Here is a 27939-nt window from a genome sequence, read left to right on the forward strand (position 1 = left end):
GTTTAATATAAAAAGGATTAGAGTCCAAAACCAGCGAAAACTAAAACAGAAAAACGGAAGACAACAAGGATTATACACGGTAACCGTTAGATTCAGTAATAAGGAGTGCAAACACGATCGGCAAAACGAGACACAAACAGAAGAGTTTAATTAAGATTCACTGAATCAAACACCGCTGAACTGAATCAAAACTCCGGAGCCGATTAGCGCGATCAGGATTGGCTGACCGGTGGAAAGTAACGAATGACATTTACTCGCGTTACTGTAATTGAGTCGTTTTTTTGTGTACTTGTACTTTTTAAAGTAGATTTTACAGCCTGTAATTTTACTTTTACTTAAGTATGTTTTGTATTAAGAATTGTAATTCGCTACATTTTAAATCACATCCGTTACTGAGTAAAAAATTCTCGTCTGGGAAACTGCTGCAGTGAATTCTGTGATCAGGAGTCGGATCTTTTGGCTCGGTTCCTTTTAAAGAGCCGTATGTATGTAACGACTCCCAAATGCGTGAATCGGTTCCTTTATTTTGGCTTAATAGAATAGTTCAATAGAATCGAATCATTCTACGACACATAAATAGTGGTTAATACAGTTTGAAAGTTTTACGGGACTAAAATTACACGTTACACATCCTTAAACGTTCAAAATGTTGTATCCACCCCCCAAATCACAAGAGGACAAAATCAAAGCTGAGCTGAGTGATCACTTGATGCCCCCCAGTGTAGATACTGATACAGACTCACTCAGTGGTGGAAACAGCACAGTAAAGGCTCGTGTTCCTTTTAAGAAACCTGTAAAGAACTTTTTGTAGTTTTTTTCCTACTGTAAGGAGGTTCTGCTGCACATTATTTAAAATAAGAGTTGTTTGTGAGCTATTCTTAGATATAGATAGTTAAGGATATAGATAATTTAGATCTATTTAGTTTTAATTATTGTTATCGTTATTGTAATAAAGTTTGAGTCCCTTAAAAGGATAATTATAGGTGGTGCTGTTACTATTTGTGCACTTCTGCAGCCTTTAATTACAATGAAAAAAAAATGAAATTTGAGTCTTATTTTAATTGCATTATACAAGAACAAAAAAATCGAAATCGTAATCGACAATCGGGTATAATTTTAAAATAATCGAGATTTTTTTTTTTTTGGAAAATCGCCCAGCCCTACATCATGCTTTACATTACCAGGCAGGATTTATATTTAAGTGATACTTAGATTTCAACAGTTCTGACAGTAATCATTCCAAATGCTTTTCAGTCGCACTGTAGACAATAATAGCACAAGGTAATAAATTATCAACTTTAAGAGGATGAAAAATGTCAAATGCTAATGGCTGTTTTCAGACAGGATGCCTTGCTTTTTTTGACCATAATAATCAGTATGTGGTGTACATCCAGCTGTGGCATCCTCTCCAAGATTCCCCCTCCCACCCCACACACAGATACTTATATGCATACAGACGTGCAGACACACACAGTTGTACAAAAACAGAGAATGTCTTTATTTTTACAAGGTTACATGATGTGTACCTGATACACATTTTTTTTGCATCACAGTGCTTTACCAGATTGCTGTGGAACAATTTATACAAATGTTCATATGCAAATAATAGCAAAGATGGCAGTGATAGCTCAGTGGTTTAGGTACTGGACCAATGATCAGAAAGTAGTTGGTTCAAGCCGCACTAATGCCAATTTGCCTCTGTTGGGCAATTCATAAAGACCCTTAACCTTTAATAGCTTACAGTTGTATGTCGCTTTGGGTAAAAGCATCTGGCAAATGATCCATCCTGTATCTGTGTCACTTAAAGGTTCCAACAATTCTGAATGCTCTACAAAGAAGTGTACAAGCAGTGCTGGTAGGAAAGGTCCAGATCCAGGACTGGTTTGGGAATGGCATTAAGCGAGCAGCACTGATGAACAAGTGGGTTCTAAAAGAGGTCACCATTGATGAGGATGAGCACTGTCTACTTCAAACGGACGGATCCTTCCTTTATCTGCTGTGCAAGGATGGCCTCTACAAAATCGGCTCAGGGTACAGCGGCACGGTCAGGGTGAGCTTAGTTCCAGTTGATTTAGTTTGTTTTAATGTCTTGATTGTTTTGCTTTTGTTATAATGTACATGTATTATGTTATGTGTACAGGGCCATGTGTACAACTCTACATCACGCATCAGGAATCGAAAGGAAAAGAGGTCATGGTTAGGATTTGCTCAGGTAACGTTTATTCCTCATTTTCTAAATAACAGTTGTAAAGTAAGCTTTCAGGCTGTTAGATTTAAAATGGCTTTACCTGTGTTTGTAGGGCTCCCTGCTTTATCGAGACATGAACAATCACAGCATGGCAGCCATCAAGATCAATCCAGAGACTCTGGAGCAGGAGGGTACCATTACAATGCCTGGTACAAACAACTTCCTTACATTGGGTTTTAGTATGGGTGCAGACGGCTGCTTAGTTGTACAGTTAGCTTTCATTAAATTGTTACCATGCATTATAGTGATGTGAAACATTTAGGACCTATTGAATTTTTGAACATATTTAAACATATGAACATTTAATCTTTATTTTAACAATACTGGGAGTATGATTTGTAAAATGCTAAAATACAAAATGCTTTGTAAAATTATTGTAAGGAAAAGTTAAGACCCCCCACCCCACTTAAAATTCCTCAAATTAGAATCATGTACCCCACATCTGCTGATGAATCCAAACTTGAATTATTTGGGAGCAGTAACACAGCTTTTAAGAAGTGGAGAAAACTTTCTCCCAGTCGATGTCAGACACTGGTAGATGGTTATAGGAAGTCTGGGTATCACTGTCGCCTCGCAGCAAAAAGGTCCTGGGTTCGATTCCCAGGTGGAGCAGTCCAGGTCCTTTCTGTGTGAAGTTTGCGTGTTCTCAAAGTGTCTGTCTGCGTGGGTTTCCTCCGGGAAAGTCCGATTTTCTCCTACAGTGACAAGACATGCAAGTGAGGTGAAGATACAAAATTTGACATAAAAAACTTGAACTGATGAATCTGGTGTAACCAGTATGCAATTAAAGGTTTATTAAATGATGCTGGTATTTTTTTATTTTTTTATTTAAGGTCTTCAAGCTGAGGGACAGAACATCGTATTTACCGATGGAGAGTATATTAACCAGATCGCAGCTTGCAAGGATGTGAGTTGTCATTTACTTTTACTGAACTTTAGCCTCTTTAGATTTAATGAAGTGTAAGGGCGTATATTAATACCGGCTACTTCACTCGCTGTCCATGTTTATGCCTGTTGAGTGGGTACGGAGATACAAAAAAAAAAAATAATAACTGACAAATATGCCATAAATACATGAGTAACATATAGCTGGGTAATTACTGCTTTAATGTAGACATTTGATATCTGAAGAACTTTAACACTCGTAAATAAAATCTTTTTTTTAATTTTTTTTTTTTTATGTAGGATGGCTTTGTGGTGCGAATCTATGCTACCAGCACAGACCCAGCCTTGCAGCAGGAGCTGCAACTTAAGCTGGCCAGAAAGTGTCTGCATGCCTGTGGTATTTCTTTATTTGATCTGGAGAAAGATCTGCATATCATCAGTAAGTGATCCATTCAATGATGTACGTTATGAAATGCTTTAGTAGGGATGCTGCAGTACAGTATATAATCATCCTGTTTTTAAATATTAATAATTGCAATAACCGTCCATTATTCTGGTCTTTAAAATGCCAAGGTGACTCTTCTACAGTCTCTGTGGAAATAAACATTCTGTTGTCACTTTTTATAAAGCTGCTGGGCATGCATATTGCATAGCTAGCATTACATAATAAAGCAATAAGCCACAAGAGGCCGTGCATTACTGTGATTTTAGCACGGGGATGACGTTTTTGGCACGGCGCGAAGCGGAGTGCCTAAAACTTCTTTCCCCGTGCTAAAATCTTAACAGTAATGCACGGTCTCGAGTGGCTTATTGCTTTTATAAAACGGCGGTCAACATAAAATATAATAAATACAACAATGTTTAATTCTTAAATGTATTTATTGTGTATAAACTTACAATAAAGCATTCTTCCGCGACGCAAAATAGTTCGATGAACAGTGTTGCTAGGCAACATGAGGGCGAAAATAACATAAATTTTTTCTATTCAGTGGCATATTAATATGGAATGATGTGAGGTGGTCATAGGTGTGAGTTTATCGGGGATTTTACAACGGCTTCGAACGCGGCTCAGCCAATCAGATTTTAGGACCGGAACTATCCGTTTTATAAAAGTTTTTCTTTGTTATTATTATTACAGTCTAACACAAATGTTTGAAAATGGGTGTAATTTTGGGATGAATGCCATTAAATCAAGTGAACACAGAATACTTAAATGCGTCTCGAACCAACTGTGTTTGTGTGGATGCCCAGCCCCATTGGGGGCTCTGCTGAGGTCCAAACACTCCACAGTGGTGTACCACTGAGCACCCCAAAATGGGATTTGAACCTTTTCCTACCTTATGGCCAGCCCCGCTGGCTCGGATGGAAGTATCGATGCAATTTTTCGGCCAACACGGCTGACCTGTGGCAACGTTATTAATAGGTCAAATACTGAAAATATGGAAGTCTGTCCTTCCTGTAGCTATTCATAAACAGACTTTCAATAATTTATTGGGATTTCTGTGGACTGGCGTAAAATCTTTCTTGGACTAATAAAGAAAATCTTTGATTTGTTCGCCTCAATAACCTTTTGATATTGTGTTTGGTTTAGAGGTCAAAGTTGCTGCATGGAAGGGTAATTTAAAAATAAGTGTGTGTCTATGCTCTACTATTCACAAAGTCAGTCTGAAAATGTCTCGATTGACATTAACAGTGTTGAGTACAGCTGAGGATAAATTACTTAAAATGTTTTAATAATACTGCAACAGTAAAAAAAAAAAAAAGTGAGAATGTTTCTCACTAATACCATCATAAGAACTTTCATACAGTCCCACTCCTATATCATGTCTAAGAACATGCAAGAAATTCAACTCATTGTTCATGCCTCATGCACTGTTTTGCTTCACTCATCCATCATCCGCTTTGCTTGTGTTTTAATCTGTTTGTGATCACATTTCTCAGGCACGGGGTTTGATGAAGAAGCAGCGCTGCTTGGAGCTGGTCGAGAGTTTGCTTTAATGAAAACAGCTTCTGGCAAGGTAGTCGTCTACATCATCCTTATTCCATTTTGTTTGTTAAAATATTTAGTAGTGAATAAAACCAGCTTATATTTTATATAGTGTGCGCTCTGGTTTGTGTATGTTGCATTACTAGGGTGATAAAGGTGTGCCAGGACATAGCGTGTACTTATAAAACTGCTGAAAAAAATAATGTGTGTGCTGCATGAGTTCTTATTAAGCACACTCCCATTCTGTAAAATCCCAAAGGAGGAGTAATTAATAATGCCTTTGTTTTTTTGTAACAGAATGATTGGGTTCGAGCAGGCTTTTCTGGTTTTTAGTTAGTCACAGACGTTGCTCTGTATTAAATGTATCATCTCATCACCCGAGAGGTTGTAAATGTGTTGTGTGTTAATAAAATGTGACAGCCTGCTATTGTACTCTGTTGGGGAATATTTGCAAGAACCCTATTCTTAAGTGAAAAAGTTTGCCAACAGTGTAGCTTTAGCTAACGCACAGTTACTCTATTTAATTGGCCCTCATTATTATTACATTTTATATTAATTATATCAATCAATAGGGCAAGTAAATTCCACTGTTCATGTGTTTCATTTGGTTTGTTCATAGTTACACACTCAGGAATTCATGTGCATTTTCTTATATAATGCAACTATGAGCTTTAGATTCACCAACAGGGAATTATTATTATTATTATTTTTATTAATTTTCTATTTTTCCCCACTAGTCGTGTCCAATTACCCTGATTGCATCCTCTGTACTGATTCGACCCTTCACAGACTGCATTTTTTACGAAACCCCAACTCTGGTGTGCTAGCGTACTTTACCGCTGCACCACCTGAGAGGCCACCAACAGGGAATTTTAAGTTGGAATGTTAAGGTCGAAAAAATTATTACCCAGCACCCACAGTTTTGTTGATACTGGGTGTTTCAGCTGCTGTCATTATGCGGACGTGTAGTTACAATCAAGGGTGCAAAATCTAATTTAAAAAATTGATAAACATTTACAGCTAGCTGGTGTTGCAAGTTTGTGTGTTTAATCTAATGTTTTAAATCTAAGAGTTTTACAATTTGCACAATTAATGTACTTAAATATTACATAATATAATATAACTTTTTCTTGTACTTGTTACAAAATAAACTTGCGAACAGTATTGATAAGGACTTAAAAGTTTTGAAGGTTTGAAACAAACCAACCTTATGTACTCTTTAAGAACATAGGAGTGTTTAAGTCTGGCAACCCAGGAGAATAAGGAAATAGATTAGATAAATAGATTTTAAGGAATATAAGCACCTCAAATCACAAATCAGTGTCACCAGGTAGGAGCCCATAGGCCCTAGAGTACATTTTTCTTCTGGTCATTTGATTTGTTCCAGACAGATATATCAGTAAAAAAAGATTCATTTTGTACTCATTAAGTCAATTTAATCAGTGGTCCATTTTCTGCTCAGTGGAATCATATCAGTGACAGTGACGATTGAAGTTTACCAACTAGTACAGTGGTGTAGTTCTCTCTTTATAATAATGAAATTGGCCTGCTGGTTACAGTTACAGCGACTTTCTATCCCACAGCTGCACTGTTTATTTTTGATACTTTATACACAGACTTTCACTCTCACAGGTGGTTTTACCAATAGCACAATAGCAGTCGGTCAGTTGATGTTAATAAAGAACTTTCTCGCCCAAAAGCATGTAATATTTAAAGACGTGAAACCTGTCACATGTTTATAATTATGCTCCTAATTAAACAATCTCTTCCTGTCTTCACTCTTCTTGTAGATTTACTACACCGGAAAGTATCAAAGCCTTGGCATCAAGCAGGGTGGCCCATCAGCTGGAAAGTGGGTGGAGCTGCCAGTCACAAAATCACCTAAGATTATTCAGTTCTCAGTTGGCCATGATGGCTCTCATGCACTCCTGGTGGCTGAAGATGGCAGTGTCTTCTTTACTGGGTCTGCCAGTAAAGGAGAAGATGGAGAGTCAAGTAAGGTTTACTTGTATCTTAAGGTTTTAAAAAAGTGGCTCTTAGTCAAATATCCGGGCGTTGGGGGTTTCGGGTGGCGCAGTGGTAAAGTGCTCTATCTAATTACCACTGAGATCCGGAAATCTGAAGTTCTCAGTGGTGCTTTCAGCCGGTTGGGCGTCTGCACAGACATAATTGTCTTGAGGGGGGTTGTCTAGCCATTGGAAGATGCACTTGTCAGTGACTTTGCAGTGGCGGTCCCAAGCCAGGATGACAGTGGAAGGGTTGTGTCAGGAAGGGCATTCGGTGTAAAAACAGACTCTAAACCATTGAGGCATTAAACTCAAAGTTTGCTTATTATCAATTGACATGATTTGATTTATAAAGCACAACTGGAAATTGGTTACTGCTTCTGTTGCATGATGAGTGCTTAGGAAATAGCTCTGGCAACAGTTGTCATTTGGGGACGAGATAAAAACTAAAATGGGTTAATGAACTTTATTGCTTGAATCAAAGGGCGAATTAAATCGTATTAAACAACTACGAAGCCACAACAAGCGATTCCAGTAATAGTAAGCGTGGGATTGCTATTTAATATATAAATCCTGTCTCCCTATTTCACAGCTCACTAGTCTTAACAGCATATTTTTCTCACAAAATTATGATTCAAAATGAAAGTGAAATACAACAGTTCAGGGTTTTGAGAAACGGTGATAATCTGTTTCTCTCCATCATGTCTGCTTTCATTAGTCTATGTCATACAGTATAAATATATATATGTATGTATGTACAGTGTATCACAAAAGTGAGTACACCCCTCACATTTCTGCAGATATTTAAGTATATCTTTTCATGGGACAACACTGACAAAATGACACTTTGACACAATGAAAAGTAGTCTGTGTGCAGCTTATATAACAGTGTAAATTTATTCTTCCCTCAAAATAACTCAATATACAGCCATTAATGTCAAAACCACCGGCAACAAAAGTGAGTACACCCCTTAGTGAAAGTTCCTGAAGTGTCAATATTTTGTGTAGCCACCATTATTTCCCAGAACTGCCTTAACTCTCCTGGACATGGAGTTTACCAGAGCTTCACAGGTTGCCACTGCAATGCTTTTCCACTCCTCCATGACGACATCACGGAGCTGGCGGATATTCGAGACTTTGCGCTCCTCCACCTTCCGCTTGAGGATGCCCCAAAGATGTTCTATTGGGTTTAGGTCTGGAGACATGCTTGGCCAGTCCATCACCTTTACCCTCAGCCTCTTCAATAAAGCAGTGGTCGTCTTAGAGGCGTGTTTGGGGTCATTATCATGCTGGAACACTGCCCTGCGACCCAGTTTCCGGAGGGAGGGGATCATGCTCTGCTTCAGTATTTCACAGTACATATTGGAGTTCATGTGTCCCTCAATGAAATGTAACTCCCCAACACCTGCTGCACTCATGCAGCCCCAGACCATGGCATTCCCACCACCATGCTTGACTGTAGGCATGACACACTTATCTTTGTACACCTCACCTGATTGCCGCCACACATGCTTGAGACCGTCTGAACCAAACAAATTGATCTTGGTCTCATCAGACCATAGGACATGGTTCCAGTAATCCATGTCCTTTGTTGACATGTCTTCAGCAAACTGTTTGCGGGCTTTCTTGTGTAGAGACTTCAGAAGAGGCTTCCTTCTGGGGTGACAGCCATGCAGACCAATTTGATGTAGTGTGCGGCGTATGGTCTGAGCACTGACAGGCTGACCCCCCACCTTTTCAATCTCTGCAGCAATGCTGACAGCACTCCTGCGCCTATCTTTCAAAGACAGCAGTTGGATGTGACGCTGAGCACGTGCACTCAGCTTCTTTGGACGACCAACGCGAGGTCTGTTCTGAGTGGACCCTGCTCTTTTAAAACGCTGGATGATCTTGGCCACTGTGCTGCAGCTCAGTTTCAGGGTGTTGGCAATCTTCTTGTAGCCTTGGCCATCTTCATGTAGCGCAACAATTCGTCTTTTAAGATCCTCAGAGAGTTCTTTGCCATGAGGTGCCATGTTGGAACTTTTAGTGACCAGTATGAGAGAGTGTGAGAGCTGTACTACTAAATTGAACACACCTGCTCCCTATGCACACCTGAGACCTAGTAACACTAACAAATCACATGACATTTTGGAGGGAAAATGACAAGCAGTGCTCAATTTGGACATTTAGGGGTGTAGTCTCTTAGGGGTGTACTCACTTTTGTTGCCGGTGGTTTAGACATTAATGGCTGTATATTGAGTTATTTTGAGGGAAGAATAAATTTACACTGTTATATAAGCTGCACACAGACTACTTTTCATTGTGTCAAAGTGTCATTTTGTCAGTGTTGTCCCATGAAAAGATATACTTAAATATCTGCAGAAATGTGAGGGGTGTACTCACTTTTGTGATACACTGTATGTGTATATACAGTATATATATATACACTCACACACACACACACGGATCAGCCAGTTCCATTTTATCAGCTCAACTTACCATATAGAAGCACTTTGAAGTTCTACAATTACTGACTGTAGGCCATCTATTTCTTCACATACTTTTTTTTAGCCTGCTTTCACCCTGTTCTTCAATGGTCAGGACCCCCACAGAGCAGGTATTATTTAGGTGGTGGATGATTCTCAGCACTGCATTGACAATGCCATGGTGGTGGTGTGTCAGTGTGTGTTGTGCTGGTATGAGTGGATCAGACACAGCAAAGGTCCACCTTGTAGATGTAAAGTCAGAGACGATCACTCATCTGTTGCTGTGGCTTGAGTTGGTCATCTTCTAGACCTTCATCAGTGGTCACAGGACACTGCCCATGGGGCGCTGTTGGCTGAATTGTTTTGGTTGGTGGACTATTCTCAGTCCAGCACTTACACCAGCACACCACACACTACCACACCACAACCATGTCAGTGTCACTGCAGTGCTGAGGATGACCCACCACCCAAGTAATTACCTGCTCTGTAGTGGTCCTGTGAGAGTCCTGACCATTGAAGAACAGCATGAAAGGGGGCTAAGGAAGCATGCAGAGAAACAGATGGACTACAGTCAGTAATTGTAGAACTACAAAGTGCTTCTATATGGTAAGTGGAGCTGATAAAATGGACAGTGAGTGTAGAAACAAAGAGGTGGTTTTAATGTTATGGCTAATCAGTGTATACACACACACACACACACACACACACACACACACATTTCCACATAGGTACACTCAGGTACAAATATACACACATATATATAATTATGTATTTTATATTTTTGTTTATATAGAGAAATTTGGTTCAAGGTCTAGACTGCATTTGGGTTCTTTGTCACTATACTAATGTGTGGGTTAGAAAAAAAGCTACAGGATTGTTCTTTTACTTGCCTACCTATTACATTCCAGGCATGTGAAAGATTTTGATAAACTAATGACTAGACATGATTGTGATTTGATTTTTTTTAGCAAAAAGTCGTAGACAGCCGAAACCCTACAAGCCTAAGAAGATAATCAAGCTGGAGACCAAGACAGCCGTCTACACAGCCTGCAACAATGGCAGCAGCAGCATCGTGACTAAGGACGGAGAGCTCTACATGTTTGGCAAGGATGCCATTTACAGCGACAGCACCTGTAAGTACTGTGTTTCAGACGTCTGGGTTAAAGATAGCCTTTATCAATTATAGACTGACTTTTAGCTATTGGTGAGCAATTTATCTGTCTGGCTTGCAGCATAATGTTGCTTTTTTGTCTGGGTAGGTATTTAAATATCTAGGTAGGTATTATTTTATTTGAGATTATTTCCTTTTTTGCTTTGTCTAAACTGATCAGATGTGGAAAACATGATCTTGATTAATTATTACATGTTTTTGTAACCTTCTTTCAAAACCTTCTTTCAGGTCAGGTATCGGATCTGAAGGGGCATTTTGTAACTCAGGTGGCCATGGGCAAAGCCCATACGTGCGTCCTGACTAAAAATGGGGAGGTGTGGACGTTTGGAGTAAACAACAAAGGCCAGTGTGGCAGAGACACCGGTGCCATGAGTCAGGGAGGCAAAGGTAAGGCTCGTCTGTTTTTTTAATGCACGTTAGATTTGGATGACTGGATAATAGTGCAACAGTGCTACTTTATAATGATATTAATTTAAGATTTTCATTTTTCCTTATGACAGCATTTGGGGTGGAGAATATGGCTACAGCAATGGATGAGGATTTGGAAGATGAGCTGGATGAGAAGGAGGAAAAGTCTATGATGTGCCAGCCAGGCATGCACAAGTGGAAGCTGGATCAGTGTATGGTGTGCACTGTGTGTGGGGACTGCACTGGCTACGGTGCCAGCTGTGTAAGCAGCGGAAGACCAGACAGAGTGCCAGGAGGGTGAGAAACGCATCCCACTAAACACCGCAGCAGGACCCCACTAGGGATGTGTTGATCAGATAATGACCAGTGATATTGGAGCTAAAAATAAAAATACTGGCTCATAGGCACTCAGGTGGCACAGTGGGAAAACACACCAGAACTGACATCTTGAACTCGTTGGTTCGAATCTCAGCTCTGCTACTGGCAGGCTGGGTGCCTGCACGAGCAATGATTGGCTTGTTGCTCATTTCTCATAACTGATGTGACCTCTGCTGGCTGCAGATGGTGATTGATGGTGCCTGCACAGAGACGAGGGATAATGTGATCAGGGTGTGTCCATACACAAAGCTGATCCACATATGAACTCGCCTTGTGCAGGTGAAAAGATACAGTCGGCTACTGCACACATGTCGGAGGGGGCTTGTGTTAGTCACAACTCTCCTCAGTCAGAGTGAAGGTCAACATCAGTAAAGAGAAAGTGTAATGCAATCGGGTAATTGGACATGACAAGATTGGTAGGGAAATTGGGGAAACAAACTTGGTCTAACATGCTTCTGTCACTCGTACGCTCTTCAAAGTGATCATCTCGCATCACTGCTCATATCTGTAAAGTTTTTTTATCCTATACTGGTGGGTGGTTGGATACCACTCTTATCAGGAACAATTAAATTAAAGCAAAATGAATAATGGAATGAATTGTGACATCCTTACAAGTCACTTTGCTAGTTTGTGCTTTTGGATTTGTGCTGTTGGCTCTTGTGTGTGCTTTAACATCTCTGTATGGCTATTTGTGCTTCTTTCAGAATTTGCGGCTGTGGCTCTGGCGAGTCGGGTTGCTCCTTGTGTGGCTGCTGCAAGGCTTGTGCACGTGAGCTGGATGGCCAGGAGGCCAGGCAGAGAGGGATTTTTGATGCTGTGAAGGAGATGATACCTCTAGACCTACTTCTAGGTACAACACCAATTTATGACTGCATATGTGATCATCCACTATCATCTCCAACATATCATTTCATTCATAAGAGCAGTGGTTTCTGGAGTGTAGTCATTGGTTGGATGATCACATTGTGTGTAAATATACAGTACGTTTGTGTGTGTGTGTGTGTGTGTGTGTGTGTGTGTGTGTGTGTGTGTGTGTGTGTGTGTGTGTGTGTGTGTGTGTGCACTAACTGCATTGCTTTTCCATGCTCATCGTTCACCTTGTCCATCTTGTCTCTTGTCTGTCCCTTTCCTCGGTGTGGCTGCTTCCGGATTATTTTTTTATTTCAGCTATGCCTGTCCCTCCCCCTCCAGGCGTTAATATAGAGGAACACATCCAGATCCGGCAGGAAGAGAAGAGACAGCGCATCAACCGGCGCCACAGGGTGGAGGAAGGCAGAGGTATGGTGTTGCCGTTAACTCTTTGCAGATCTTCTGACCTGCAATCAATTTGTAGCTTGACAACAGAGATATGTAGAACTGGAGCTTTAAGGGGCTTTTAAATCAAGTAACTTTCTCCTGGGTTCTTGTATCTTGTTCATGTGCAACTAAGGCTTTTTATGCTGTTTGCTTCTTTTAATTATTTAATTCGCTATGATATATTTTTGATTTATTATTTTCAATTAAGCCAAAGTTTAACACAGAGAATTTAACCTCTGTGATTTCTAAGGTGCTGCATAGGACACGCCAAACTCACCCATACCTACCTGCTAAAAGGAGACCAGACCCCCACTTGCCCCCTCTGTGGGTCAAGAACTTCTTTCTATCAAACACATCCCCTATTCATGCCAAAATATGAACACCACCAGAACAAAATTCTACCATACCATATTCAGCCATGACGATAGCCATAGCAGCTGACATGGTGTTAAAAATTAAACAATCAAACCTCTCATTTAGCTGCACCCGTATTTAGAAGTCGCCATAGCGGATCATTCTTTTCTGCATAGCTAAATTGGCACAGTTTTTACGCCGGATGCCCTTGTTGGTGCAACCCTCCTTATTCTATTAGGGCCAGCACTGAGAGCGCACTGGCGTGCACCTCCCACTGGCTACGCTGTTTGGTCAACAGCCAGCCCCTTGTCCTCTGACATAGCCAATCATGTCTGTGCAAAATCCGAACTGACCAATAGCACTGCTAAGATTTTAACTCTGGATCTTGATGACCGTGGGCTTGTGTATTGTATCGCTGCACCACCTGAGCGTAAAGATATTCTTAAATTACATAATATATATCTTGTAGGAATTTATGTGCTGCTAAATATTACACAGTATTCGTCAATCTTCTTTTGTCTCCAGCTCTAATTAACACCGGGTGTTAGGTAGGGATGTCCCGATCCGATCTCAAAGATCGGAATCGGGGCCGATCAAGGCATTTTTTAACTGATCGGTATCGGCTTTACTAATGCCGATCCTAATCCCGATCTTTTGGAAATACTTTGAATTGGAAAGTGAAACAAGTCCAACAGCGAAGTGTAATGTCTGCAATGCGAGCGTTTCACGAGGCGGTAGGAGCAGAGCTGCGTTCATTACTGTAGAATTTTACTGTTTATATGGTGCGTGAGTCAAGGATCACACCGGTTTACAAAACAATAACTTTTAATCCGAGTATGAAAACTTCAGGACCATAACATACAGCTTTTACGAGTTTACGTGTTACTAGACTGAACGACATCTCAGTATCAAGCACTCTGATTGGCTTAGTTATGTAACCGAGCGTCGTAGTGATGCACTTGCTTAATAAAGAAATAAATACACGGTATATTCACAAATTGTCGGGAGCAGAACACTTTATTAACTTCTGTTACGGTACCGAATAGCGGACAGCTAGAGTCATCGCGTTAGTCAAGCATGCTATTCCATGCACTATGGAAGCCCCCAAAGGGTCAAAACACACTCACTTCGCGTAGAAACGTCCATCAAACCATTGTCACAATACAAGCACTTTAAGAACTGGCTTTCCTTCATAACAAAAGAGTGCCTTTCCATTTTATTTTGGTATTCAGGTTTTACTGTAATGCTGTTAAGTAACTTATTTGCTTTTTTTTTTATATTCAAGTTAAGCTGCTACACCACTTCTGAGTGGAGATTTCTGTTCATTTTAGTGTATCACTGCATTAAACAGAATTGTGTTCTTTGAATGTAAAGTTCAAAATGAAACTGTAATTATCTCACCCATTTCGAGTGTTCTACTGTAGTTTTACTACTACAATGCTGCACTAAGTTTGTTTACTTTTATTTTGTAAAAACAAAAGAACATTAAGCAATAGCTTGGATGCAGGCAATTTTTTTCCTACAGAACTGCAGAGCTATTCAGTTGTTAAACATATACATTGGATTAATTTGAATAACTGTAATGTACTTGAAGTGTGCACTGTGTGAACAGTATTATCTAGTTCTTATCTAGACAATATCTAGAAAACACAAGGATCGGTTTGAGACTCGGTATCGGATCGGGATCAAAATTAATGATCGGGATCGGGAACAAAAAAACGTGATCGGGACATCCCTAGTGTTAGGTATAGTTTATGTATTTTATGACCCACTACTGATCAGTCCCAGTTTACATTGGTTCCAAGCACTATGGCTAATTGTGTATGTGCTTTCATTTAGAGATTCAACATTTAGGGTCTGTCTGAAAACCTAGTGAGCTCTCTACATAGACAGAATTTTACATCATCCTTTGTGCGCTCCCAAGAAAAAGGCTGTTCGAATTCCTAGATGCCTTAAAATGCTGCCTACTAAGATATAACGAGGGAGTTCTTTTCAAATGTAAATAAATACTCATTGATTTTTCATTTGTATAAAGGTGTACAAGTGTCATTTATTTGCAAATTCAGGCTTGTCAGTGACAGTTTAACCATTTTTGGTACAAGGAGGGAGATGATAGCGGGTTGTGTTGCCTCAGCCTATTGGTTTAAATGGCCTGAGACTAACTGTGTTGGCTTAGTAAGAGAAGGTACTAGGCAGGCAGTAGGCAGCTCCCTAGGTTTTCAAACAGTCCCTTAGTATTCAGTATTTTGCAAATTAGTCATAATCATTACACACGTCCTACTTGAACATACTCCACCTCTTCAGAATTTTTTGTCCAGGTGTTTTAGCCACACCCATAACAGATAAAAACATTTATTATATTTTAAAAATGTATGCTTAACTGTGGCAACAGCTTAGAAAAGGTCCTTACATCATGTTACATCATTAATCTGCCCTGGTTCACAAAGCGTGCTTCATAAAGATCTGGTTTGACAACTTTTGTGTACATCTGGGGAACTTAAGATATTGGAACAGTGCTTCCAAAACTACTACATTCAACCTTTACATGTGCTAATACATTTATGTTTTGTACAGCTGCCTCATAAACCAACCCCCTCCCTCTCCCCCTACTTTTGTATTTCATGATTTTCCATTTATAATAAACAAACTCTGTTATGTTGCCATTTGTGAGATGCATTGCCCATGCATGTGAAAGTTTCTTTCTCCCCTCATAGGCCCCCTTGCATTCCCTGGTCCCCTATTAATGAACCAGCGTGAGCAGGCCCTAGCCAGACTAAGACCCCTTCAGGCTTTTAAGCTAATGCGGGAGAAACTCAAAGGTACTATGGTCTTCATTTCAGATTTTGCCTGGAGCCCAGCTGCCCCCTCTTTGCCCTCACCAAACACACTTCCCTTCTTTACACTGGCATCTCTTGGCCTCTGTTCCTTTTACCTCTTCACCTTCTTTCACTCATTTTAATGCACACTTTGGTAGTTAAAAAGTAGAATACGTTATGCTAAGGATTTTTGAGCATGCTTTTTTGTATTTGTGGCCCTTTTTTATCATTTGAATATTTTTTTTTATAAATTATATTATAATAGGAATCACTAACCAGCTCTACAGTGCATGGATAAATGTTTCCATGTGATATTTTTAATGAGATTTGGACAGCAGAGTGTCCACCTTCCGTGTCCATGCTAAAACATGTTGACTTTTCGAGTCATTTGTATACTCATCTTACTTTTTATATGGGGGGTCTAACACTTTAGCTATCAGTGTCCTCCCACAAAATTACTTGCATGGCTATTAATGGGCTATCAACCAGATATTGTGCTTTTTCCCCATCCTTTTAAGTAATTTTCTTTCTTTATTTATATTACTATGCATGGAAAGTCCTTCATTTCATTGTTTTTCTTGAAGCTCCAGTTCTGATTCTTTTGCAGATAACTTATAGTCTCTGACTTTACTCGCTGACAAAGACCTTCATCTGTGTGCGGCTGTAGTCAACATCATCTAACTGTGATCTGTGTTACAGATGGTAGCAGTGAGCGTGGGGACAAAGATGCGAGTAAGATTACTACGTATCCTCCAGGAGCAGTACGCTTTGACTGTGAGCTCCGTGCAGTGCAAGTCAGCTGTGGCTTTCACCACTCCGGTAAGGGCAGTGTGCATAGGATGACGCAAGATGTGTCTAAGATACTTTAAAATGCTGCCTAATGAGGGGCCTTAATTCTGAGTGATAATCTGACAGAATAACAAGGGATGCTTCCTTAGCGGTGAAGGCAGTCTGAGCATTTTCTCACAAAAAATTACAAATATGGAAGACAAACATGGATTTGCCACTGTTTGGCCTTTGAGCAAGGCCCTTAACCCTCAATTGTTTAGATTGTATACTGTATCAACTGTAAGTCGCTTTGGATAAAAGCGTCTGCTAAATGCAGAAAATGTAAATGTACATGGCCTGAGGCTAAGTGTGTTAGCTCAATTAAGCGAAAACTGCGGTGACATAATCACTAAGTAGTGCATCTAAATAATCTGCCTTATGGGTTGCCTAGGCAGGCAGTAGGCAGCAAGGCAGCTCAATAGGTTTTCAGACGGACCCATTGTGTGCTGTCTATTGTGCACTTTTATTATTCAGTATTTACAAATGACTCTTTAGCTCTTTTATAATCAGTTAATTATATGATAAATAAAATGCACATAGTCTAATGATGACAGTATGCTTTTTGATAAACAATTTTTTTAATCACAGATTATGTCCTGCTATTATTGCTTGAATGTAATTGTCAACTTTCCCCTCAACAGTGGTGCTGATGGAAAATGGTGATGTTTACACATTTGGCTATGGTCAGCATGGTCAGCTTGGACATGGAGATGTCAATTCTAGGTAATAACATTTTGATGTTTTTTTTAAACAGTTTAACAGTGCTTGAGTGCAGGACACTAACGATTTTTAGACATCTGAACAATGCATAGTTGGTTGCCCCCTGTGCTGCTTTAACAGCTCCCACTTTTATAAGAAGACTTTTTATCAGATTATGGACTGAGTGCAGGCATATTCTGACATTTGGCTATGACAGCATTAGTGAAGGCAGGAACTGTGAGTAGGTGATAAGACGTGGCTCATAGTCAACATTTCAGTTCAGGTCAGGATTTTGTGCCTGTTTTTTACACACCAAAAGCATTTTTATGGGGCTCACGTTGTGCACTGGCTATTGTCATATTTAAACAGCAAAGGAGCTCAACGTTTCCAGTTCAGGTGATACTTGTTTACAGATACTCAATTATTAAAGTCCTGGTAAACTTTGCTTCCAATGTCAGTTTAAAACTTAAGAGTAATTGTAACCTAGCCATTGGTTGTTCACTATAAGTACAGGTCCCAAGCCCAGATAAATAGGAAGGTTGTGTCATGGTTGTGTCATGAAGGGTATCCGGCATAAAAAACTGTGCCAAAACAAATACATAGTCAAATAATCTGCTGTGGCAACCCCTAAGAGGACCCTTAAAAGAAATGTCTACACTTTTTTGGTCATTTAGTCTATTATGATATATGTCAAGGTGCTGTGTACATGTTGTTTATTTTAAACAATAAAAAAAGACTTCTCTTTTTGACCTGTAGTGTTTTGTGTTTTTGCTCTACAAAGGGGTTCTCCAACTTTAGTTCAGGCTCTTCCTGGCCCCAGTATTCAGGTGACAGCAGGCAGTAACCACACTGCAGTGCTTCTTGTGGATGGACAGGTCTTTACCTTCGGGAGTTTCTCGGTATGTTCTAGCAACAGTCTAATATTTACCACTTAATATCTATGTGTGCAGAAGAACCTGATATTAAGACCTATGTGTTATTTATATTTTAGTCATGTTCTGTATATGTTCCTTTTGCAGAAAGGACAACTTGGCCGTCCCATTCTGGATATGCCCTACTGGAATGCTAAACCTGCGGCCATGCCTAACATTGGTGCCAAGTATGGTCGCAAAGCCACATGGATTGGTGCCAGTGGAGACCAGACCTTCCTGAGAATCGATGAAGCACTTATAAACTCCCATGTCTTGGCTACTTCAGAGATCTTTGCCAGCAAACACATTATTGGTACTGCATATGTACTATTAAAACTAACAGCAAATAAATGATGTAGTTTTAATAATTTAATTTTAATATTTTGTAAATGCTGCTGTGGCATGTCACAGTTATTTGATCCCTGCTTAAAGAGAACTAGATGTTTTCAATTAAACTCGTTTTTTTTTAACTCATCAGAATTGCTTGAATATATTGATCAATCTTCTTTCTCTGTTTACTGAGACTTCCTGTACATTTCCATTCAATTCTATGCACATCACCATAAGAAAGTGTTCTTTGTCCTTGACTAAACAGCTTTATAATCTATTTAGGTTTGGTTCCTACCTCTGTCTCTGAGCCACCTCCATTTAAATGCCTGCTGATCAACAAAATGGACGGAAGCTGTCGGACTTTCAATGACTCAGAACAGGAGGACCTGCAGGGTTTCGGTCTCTGCTTAGACCCTGTATATGATGTCATCTGGAGGTAAGGAGCCGATTACAGCTAGATGCAAATGTCAGCATACAAACTTAAAGTGCTAAATGGAAACAGAATGTTGTGTACATAATAATTCACTGTGTTGGTAGTGACTTGATACTTGTCCTCGAAGAACAAGGAAGGCTTAAATACTTTTTCACTATCTTGTTTTTAAACCTCGAACGGTAGATTTAATTTTACTTAGGTAAAAAGTACTGTTACTTGCATACAGGTACACATCATAGTAAAACATTTGATCTATTTAAGTAGCATATTTATTTATTTATTATAGTTCAAGCCCCACCACTGCAGGGTTGCCACTGTTGGGCCTTGTAAATTGCTTTGGACTAGGTGACCCCCTTTAATTGGTTCAGTGTCCAGTTCCAATCATGGCCTTAACAATTTTTAGTTTATCAGAGAGTCACCCAGGTCTGTATGCCTGATCATATCCTCTGCCTTTAAAATGTGTACTACAGTAACTACCATTAGCCCAACACTGAATATATCCTTGATTGTGTCATGCACAATTGTTACAAAATATGGTCCTAATGTTTTGGCTCACCAGTGTAAGTTTTATCATTTACTGTGTGTCAAATTGACATTAAGTAATTAAATGCATTGACATTTTGTGTGGCTCTGCTGTGATTAGTACAACTTGCTAACCCAACACTCTGTCATTATTTAATAATCATTGTTTAGAGTCTTGTTATTTGATTTTAATTCAGATAACTGATTTATCAGGCTGTAAAAAGACTTTTACCCTGTTTTTTTTTTTTAGGTTCCTGCCCAGCACACGAGAGATGTGGTGCTATAATGCTGTAATCGCAGATGCCCGCATGCCTTCTGCCTCAGACATCCAGTCCCGTTGCAGCATCCTGAGCCCAGAGCTGGCACTACCGTCTGGCTCCCATGCCACCACCACACGGTCCCACGGAGCCCTGCATGTCCTGGGTACACTAACACCCTATTAATCCCACAACTCTGCTAATATTGCTTACACGATTAGCGTGCTGATGGCTTGATGTAGTCTCATTCTGTTTAGGAAACATGTATAGTTTTGTATATTATGTGAATAATGATGAATCATCTTATTTGCTGGAGTACAGCCTTACCAAGCTCAAGTGCAAACTGTGAAATGTGAAATACCGTGTGAGATTTGAGTCTCTATTCTATACCTGATTTGCAGGTTGTCTGGACACGCTAGCCACCATGCAAGAGCTGAAGATGGGAGTAGCTAATGCTGAAGAGGAGACTCAAGCTGTCATGAAGGTTTACTCAAAGGAGGACTACAGTGTGGTCAACCGCTTTGAGAGTGAGCACTTAATAATACTCCCATGATCGCTTCAATTATTTAACTCTAATCTTATAGGGATCCCTGTCACCTAATGTTTAGAAATGCTGCTGTGATTTGTCATTGTGCTGTTTCGTTGGGTTTTCAGGTCATGGTGGAGGCTGGGGTTACTCTGCTCACTCTGTAGAAGCCATTCGTTTCTGTGCGGATGCCGACATCCTGCTTGGGGGTCTGGGACTTTTCGGAGGTCGAGGAGAATACACAGCCAAAATTAAGGTGAACAAGACATTAGTGCGCTCATATAAGCTCACAATGCCCAGTAATGGTGGTGTGATTTGATTTAATCTATATTATATATTAACTATATTAGTATGATTGGTGCTAATATAAATTTTTTTTCTGTGACTGTTTTCTTGCAGCTGTTTGAACTGGGCCCAGATGGAGGCGATCATGAAACCGATGGTGATCTGTTGGCTGAAACAGATGTCCTGGCCTATGACTGTGCTGCTAGGTACTTTGACATTTTCTGTTATTTACTTCACTAAAGTCCTTTTTACACTCAAAAACGTAAATACCAGGTTGCTTGTACAAATAATGTCTTCAAACATGCCACCTTCACACTATAGTTTACAACATTTTACACTGTTGTAGATAAAATACATGGTACTCATGGTGTACATGTTGAATCAAAACACATTTCTCATACAGTAGGCTACCATGTGCCCCATCTTTCATCCAGCCAGCAGAGGTCACAGTTACAGCAGCAATAAGGACCCCTTTCGACCTCTCACTCCCACAGACACAGCCAATTGTGTCAGTGTGGCTGGTCACAGCTAAGATTTGAACTCAAGTGTTTGAGATCTCAGAGGTCCTGGGCTAGCGCAGTAGGCCGCTGCCCCAACCGAGGCCCCCTTGTCTATATACCCTGGCTGAGGAGAGCCGCATACTAGCATGTGCCCTATCCGACATGCGCACAGTTGTTGACCGCTGCTTTACATCTGCCAGAGACAATGTCTCACGAAGAGCAGTATTGTGCACAGAGAGTCAGGTTACCTTCACTCAAACAGGAGCTTCAACCAGCCAGCAGAGGCCACAATTGCAGCAGCATTGACAAACCCCTTTAAACATCCCCTCCCACAGACACAGCCAGTAGTCAATAGCACAGCTGATATTTAAACTTAAGAGCTTGAGATCTTAGAGGTACTCTGGTGTACACATGGTAACTGGGAGCTTTTTTTTTGTTCTTTAGTTCTTGGACAATTGGTTTGCTTATTTAAATAGTAGACTCTTGGAGGCTTGGCTACTGTGTTATGGTCTACAACACATTCTAAGTATTTTGTGCAATGTTGTGCATTTGTGTTTGTAATTGATTTGTCTATCCTCTGTGTTTCCAGAGAAAAATATGCCATGATGTTTGATGAGCCAGTGCTGCTTCAACTGGGTTGGTGGTATGTCGCTTGGGCTCGGGTGTCAGGGCCCAGCAGTGACTGTGGTTCACATGGCCAAGCAACTATCACAACTGATGATGGGTATCAGCCTTTTTTATGTATTTGTTTTTTGTTATACTATTTTAAACAAGATTCTTTTTTTTTTACAAGTAGTATGTAAAGATCAAAGAAAATTCACACTCTATGTATCTCTGTTAAATTGCAGTGTGGTGTTTCAGTTTAAGAGCTCCAAAAAATCCAACAACGGTACTGATGTAAATGCTGGTCAGATCCCCCAGTTGTTATACAGGTATGTTCTTTTAACCAGAGAGATGTTCTTTTAACCGGATGTTATATATCACTGTCATTTACACGCTTGATTATTTGCACAATTTTTCAGGCTGCCCTCCAATGATGGCAATGCATCAAAAGGAAAACAGCAAACCAGTGAACCAGTTCACATTCTGAAACGCACTTTTGCTAGGACCGTCTCAGTGGTATGTTTAGCATGATGGCCAAAAGCACACAGACTTAATCCAATCAGATTAGTCGACAGAGGAATTACAGTCATTTTGCTGCTAATCACATGGCTAATATACTTTTTATTTACTTTTACTTTTTGTTTTTTATTATTTTTACCTGTAAATAATGTGTGTGCTTTGTAACACAACTAGATTATGTGCAGTAAAGAATTTACCTAGCATGATTTAATTTTGCTCTTTGAACAGAGTAACATATAAAAACATATTTTGTTGCTTCTGTAACCAGTGTGATATTCTAAAGCTGAATTGTCTTGGTGTATGTTCCTCTCAGGAGTGTTTTGAGTCTTTGCTCAGTATCCTTCACTGGAGTTGGACCACTCTGGTGCTGGGGGTGGAGGAGCTGAGAGGACTGAAAGGTTTCCAATACACAGCCACTCTGCTGGACCTGGAGCGTCTGCGCTTTGTGGGCGCCTGCTGTCTGCGCCTGCTCCGTGTTTACATCTGCGAGATCTACCCAATCTCTGGTACACAAACATAATTACATAGATGCTCTTAGAACAGGAGTGTCAGTGTTTTGCTGGATAATATTAATAGTTTGTATGCGATTTTGGTTTGTGTCTGTGTAGACATTTGCTAATGTCTAAGATGGATGGCCGAAACGGCCTGGTCACCGAGAGGTGCACTTGTGAGGGCTCCCAGGGCTGGATAAAAATAGGAGGGTTGTGTCAGGAAGGGTGTCCTGTACAAAAAAAACTGGGCCAAGTCTGGCATGTGGACCAGATTCACTGTGGCAACCCCTAAATATGGGAGCAGCCAAAAAGTGTACTTTTAACAGAGCACAATGATTCATTTTTAGTTATTATTTTAAATAAAAGAAAAAAGGATTCATCAATTCACTTGGATAGTGCAGCGGTCTATTATACTAACCCACCTCAACTTTGTTGGCCTTTTTCACAAGAGTCAGTATTAGTGGTGGGAACAGTATAGCTGCTATTGAATCAACTGTGTATTCTATATACACCTGTAATTGTAATTGTGCATCATTGTGTGTGTTCAGCCAGCACAAAAATAGCTGTGGAGGAGTCGAGCAGGCTGGCAGAGTGTGTGGGTAAGACGCGCAGCCTACTCAAGAAGATTTTGTCGGAGGGAATGGACAACTGTCTCACCAAGCTGGACAATGACCCTCAGGGCTACCTGAGTCAGCCTCTAACGTTGCTCGAAGCAGTTCTGCAGGAATGCCACAATACCTTCACTGCCTGTTTTCACTCCTTTTATCCCACTCCTGCTCTGCAGTGGGCTTGTCTCTGTGATCTCCTTAACTGTCTTGACCAGGTAAAACTTTTGCTCCCTCTAGCTGTCTTTATTTATATTTAAAACTGAAGCTAAAGTGATTTTACAGAACATTGCACTAAAAGAAAAAAAAAAAGAATATAATTCTATTAAAGCCACATGTATTTTACAACTGACAATTTTGTTACTGTGGGCGCTAGGTTGACACAGCAGTCTGATGTTCTAGCTCACCTTTGCTGAGATCAGAGTTTGAATCTTAGCTGTGCTACTGACTGACCCGGCGTCCACACAGGCACGATTGGCCTGTGCCTGTATGGAAAGATAAAGGTTGAAAATTCTTTGCTGCTGTACAATAGCGGCCTCTGCTGTCTGGTAGAGGCGCCTGCCTTAGAAATTTATTATCTGGAGAGCTTAGCGTGTCATTCCAAAAGCAATGCAAATCTCTGAGACTGGTTGCTGGCTTAGTTCCAACCACCATCAAGTTACCACTGTTGGGCCCCTGAGCAAGGCCCTCAACCCTCAGTCACTCGAGATAAAAGCTGTGCTAAACTCCTCAAAGGTGGCGTGTGATAGTCTTAACCCTCCATGGCCAGGGATGGTGTTAGGCTACATTTTCACCACATTTACTTTTGGATGATCATTTTTTTCTTTTATTTACTAGCTGTCCTGGCAAAAATCACATTTGCTCTAAATCCTCTTTATCTTTTAGGACATCCAAGAGGCAAACTTTCGCACCTCGAGCAGTCGTCTGCTGGCTGCCGTTATGTCTGCACTGTGTAACACGTCAGTAAAGCTGACCTCCATCCTGCCCATTGCATATGACGGTGAGGTTAGGCTATGCTCGCTGGTCAAACAGGTCAGCACGGAGAATGACTCGGCCCTGGCATACCGCTTCCCCCTGCTGGTAGCTCACATGGAGAAACTCAGTCATGTAAGTCCTCCTGCTTTTTCATTCGATTAAACGTAGCTGTAATCTGAAATGTAGCCTGCACTTGAAATGATTAGTACGGAGCCCCTAAGGTGACATCCCCTAAAAAAAAATAACGCGTGGCCACGACTTAGTAACGTGTTCCCACGCCTTATTAACGCGTGGCCACGACTTACTTAACGCGTTCCCACGCCTTAATAACGCGTGGCCACGACTTAGTAATGCGTTCCCACGCCTTAATAACGCGTGGCCACGACTTACTTAACGCGTTCCCACGCCTTAATAACGCGTGGCCACGACTTAGTAACGCGTGGCCACGACTTACTTAACGCGTTCCCACGCCTTAATAACGCGTGGCCACGACTTACTTAACGCGTTCCCACGCCTTAATAACGCGTGGCCACGCCTTAATAACGCGTGGCCACGACTTACTTAACGCGTTCCCACGCCTTAATAACGCGTGGCCACGCCTTAATAACGCGTGGCCACGACTTACTTAACGCGTTCCCACGCCTTAATAACGCGTGGCCACGACTTAGTGAGGAGTGGGAATGAGATCGTGGCCACGACTTAAAAAGGTTGAAACAGTTGAATATTGTTTCTGTTCCCTTTCTTGACTATCGTGTCAATAAACAGAATGGATGATTAAAGAATTGTACTTGCTTACTTTATATTTATTACATCTACAACAGTAGCGAACATTAACGTGTGTGTGTGTGTATGTGTATGTGTATGTGTATAAACATTACTATGACAACCCAACAGTTCCGTACTGAAACATAAACCATCACACGTTCCATACATTAACACATGTTATGGGCTCGGTTGAATATGCTGTGATCATCTGTTACACCCAGGAGGGAGACTGCATATTACACCAAGGCTCCAAAACAAACAATCTACGGCTAACAATATGTGTTAATGTATGGAACTTGTGATGGTTTATGTTTCAGTACGGAACTGTTAGAGCGACGCACACACAGTTGTATGCGGGTTGTCATAGTAATGTTTATACACACGTTAATGTTCGCTACTGTTGTAGATGTAATAAATATAAAGTAAGCAAGTACAATTCTTTAATCATCCATTCTGCTTATTGACACGATAGTCAAGAAAGGGAACAGAAACAATATTCAACTGTTTCAACTTTTTTAAGTCGTGGCCACGATCTCATTCCCACTCCTTACTACGTCGTGACCACGCGTTATTAAGGCGTGGGAACGCGTTAATTAAGTCGTGGGAACGCGTTAAGTAAGTCGTGGGAACGCGTTTAGTAAGTCGTGGCCATGCGGTATTAAGGCGTGGAAACGCGTTTAGTAAGTCGTGGCCATGCGGTATTAAGGCGTGGAAACGCGTTTAGTAAGTCGTGGCCACGCGTTATTAAGGCGTGGGAACGCGTTAAGTAAGTCGTGGCCACGCGTTATTTTTTTTTAGGGGATGTCACCTTAGGGGCTCCGTAGATTAGAGTACAATTTGTCATATATTTTTTCCTTGTAAGCTCAGAATGCCATTGTAAACCATTGCATGGCACCCCTGTAGCTGAGGCCTTTAAGGTACTTGCGTACTTAAGAGCCCAACAGTGGCTCCTTGGCAGAGCTGGAATTCAAACCCACAACATTTCGAACTGATAGCTCAGAACTCTACCCATTGAGCTACCACAGTTCCAGACAGTAGGTAATTCCCTGTCTGGCCTTTCAGTACACATGGCTAACTGTGTCTCTTAAACACCCAGTCAGGCTGGTAGTGGGCTAATATATTTGACAGGTGCACGACTGTGCAACTTGTTATAACTTCTTATGTTATTTAAAACACGTTGTTTTAATTATTAAATCATGCAGACGGAGGAGAACTTGATGGGAATGACGAGTTTCCGTGAGGTCCTGGAGAAAATGCTGGTGATAGTGGTGCTACCTGTGAGAAAGAGTTTGAGAAAAGAAGTGGAGCTTTTCTCTCCTCATTTGGTCTCCAACACTTGCGGCCTTCTGGCCAGCATCGTCAGCGAACTCACAGCATCTGCGCTTGGTTCTGAGGTTGTATAAATGTTCTGTTCATTTCTGTTTGTTACTGATGTTTTTTGTGGTGTTTTTTGGTCTGTACTCACCCTTCTCACTGTTTCCTGGAAACACATGACCGTACAGACTTACTCTGATTAGACTCAACCCAGCTCAGCCTCTCTTGTTTTATCTTATTACTGCAGAGGCTGCAGAGAAGCTGATATCACTCTGGTCATTACGTTTATCCCCTCTCTTTGTTTCTGTTTCTCTTCTCTGCTTTTGGAGTGGCGTCATATGGACAGCTGAGTCACGGGCACAGAATCATCTTTCATCTTGTTCTGTCCATCTCCCTATCACTTTGGAAATTGCTGTTGATTGACTGTCAGGGCAACTGGCCCAGACACGTAGTTAGTATTGAACAGGATTATCTTAACAAAAAAGAAACCGTTTTTTACTTTTTTTAAATATATATTTCACATTTAATTTTTGCATCCCTTCCCCCATTTCCCCCCAGTCCAATCCATTACGTTTCCCTCATTGTAACTTTTCCACAGCTTGCCAGTTGAGCTCCAGACGTTCACACACCCAGGTAGCCTGCCATTTCTGACAGAGATCCGTCTTGTGTACGGAGAGACATGCTATGCTATTAAACTTGATCGCTTGAGATCTCAGCTGTGGTGGGCTAGCGCATTACTCCTCTGTGACAAGGTTTGAGGTTCCATTCTCAGGTGGAGCTGTCCGGGTCCTTTCTGTGTGGAGTTTGCATGTTCTCCCTGTGTCTGCTTGAGTTTCTTTGGGAGCTCTGGTTTCCTCCTAGAGTCCAAAGACATGCAAGTGAGGTGAATTGGAGATATGAAATTGTCCATGACTGTTTGACATTGAACTTAAACTGATGAATCTTGTGTAACCAGTAATTTGTCCAGTCATGAATGTGACCAAAGTGTGTAAAACATAGGTTAAAACCCTAATAAAAGCTGCCGCTCAGGTGGCGTAGCGGTAAAAACACACGCTGGATTCAGAGCTGGGATCTTGAATACATCATATCGAATCTCAGCTCTGCCTGCCATCTGGGCTGAGCAGCCACATGAACAACGATTGGCCTGTTGTTCAGATAGGGGTGGGATTAAGCCGGATAGGGTCTCTCTCTCATAACTAATGCAATTACGACCTCTGCTGGCTGATTGATGGTGCCTGCACAGAGATGAAAAAAGAATGCTCTCGGGGTGTGTCTCTCCGTACACAGAGCTGAGCTAAAAGGGAGAAAAAGGGGAGAAAATGCATAAACAAAATAAATAAAAAAAACCCTAATAAAATA

The 27939-nt window shown here is 40.8% G+C and overlaps 1 protein-coding gene across 11 annotated transcripts in view; it reads left to right on the forward strand.

The window, feature by feature from the left end:
• Positions 1-27939, forward strand: part of mycbp2 (MYC binding protein 2) — an 88001-nt gene that overhangs the window by 18325 nt on the left and 41737 nt on the right. For 7 of the 11 annotated variants that reach the window (XM_063006012.1, XM_063006016.1, XM_063006014.1 and 4 more), the window contains exons 6-34: positions 1808-2050; positions 2141-2212; positions 2301-2397; positions 3082-3155; positions 3434-3572; positions 5075-5151; positions 6911-7115; positions 10563-10727; positions 10994-11152; positions 11266-11470; positions 12256-12401; positions 12719-12829; positions 15916-16020; positions 16717-16836; positions 17487-17568; positions 18326-18443; positions 18564-18768; positions 19068-19221; positions 19991-20163; positions 20399-20524; positions 20652-20779; positions 20923-21014; positions 21898-22032; positions 22157-22240; positions 22331-22427; positions 22744-22936; positions 23470-23744; positions 24412-24633; positions 26469-26660. In XM_063006012.1, the coding sequence (XP_062862082.1) occupies positions 1808-2050; positions 2141-2212; positions 2301-2397; positions 3082-3155; positions 3434-3572; positions 5075-5151; positions 6911-7115; positions 10563-10727; positions 10994-11152; positions 11266-11470; positions 12256-12401; positions 12719-12829; positions 15916-16020; positions 16717-16836; positions 17487-17568; positions 18326-18443; positions 18564-18768; positions 19068-19221; positions 19991-20163; positions 20399-20524; positions 20652-20779; positions 20923-21014; positions 21898-22032; positions 22157-22240; positions 22331-22427; positions 22744-22936; positions 23470-23744; positions 24412-24633; positions 26469-26660 (4194 nt within the window). The remainder of the gene's footprint in view (positions 1-1807; positions 2051-2140; positions 2213-2300; positions 2398-3081; positions 3156-3433; positions 3573-5074; positions 5152-6910; positions 7116-10562; positions 10728-10993; positions 11153-11265; positions 11471-12255; positions 12402-12718; positions 12830-15915; positions 16021-16716; positions 16837-17486; positions 17569-18325; positions 18444-18563; positions 18769-19067; positions 19222-19990; positions 20164-20398; positions 20525-20651; positions 20780-20922; positions 21015-21897; positions 22033-22156; positions 22241-22330; positions 22428-22743; positions 22937-23469; positions 23745-24411; positions 24634-26468; positions 26661-27939) is intronic. The other 4 variants (XM_063006013.1, XM_063006023.1, XM_063006015.1 and 1 more) reach the window with 3 other exon arrangements.

This window comes from Trichomycterus rosablanca, chromosome 12 (genome assembly GCF_030014385.1).
Source record: "Trichomycterus rosablanca isolate fTriRos1 chromosome 12, fTriRos1.hap1, whole genome shotgun sequence".
In the NCBI taxonomy this organism is placed as follows: domain Eukaryota; kingdom Metazoa; phylum Chordata; class Actinopteri; order Siluriformes; family Trichomycteridae; genus Trichomycterus; species Trichomycterus rosablanca.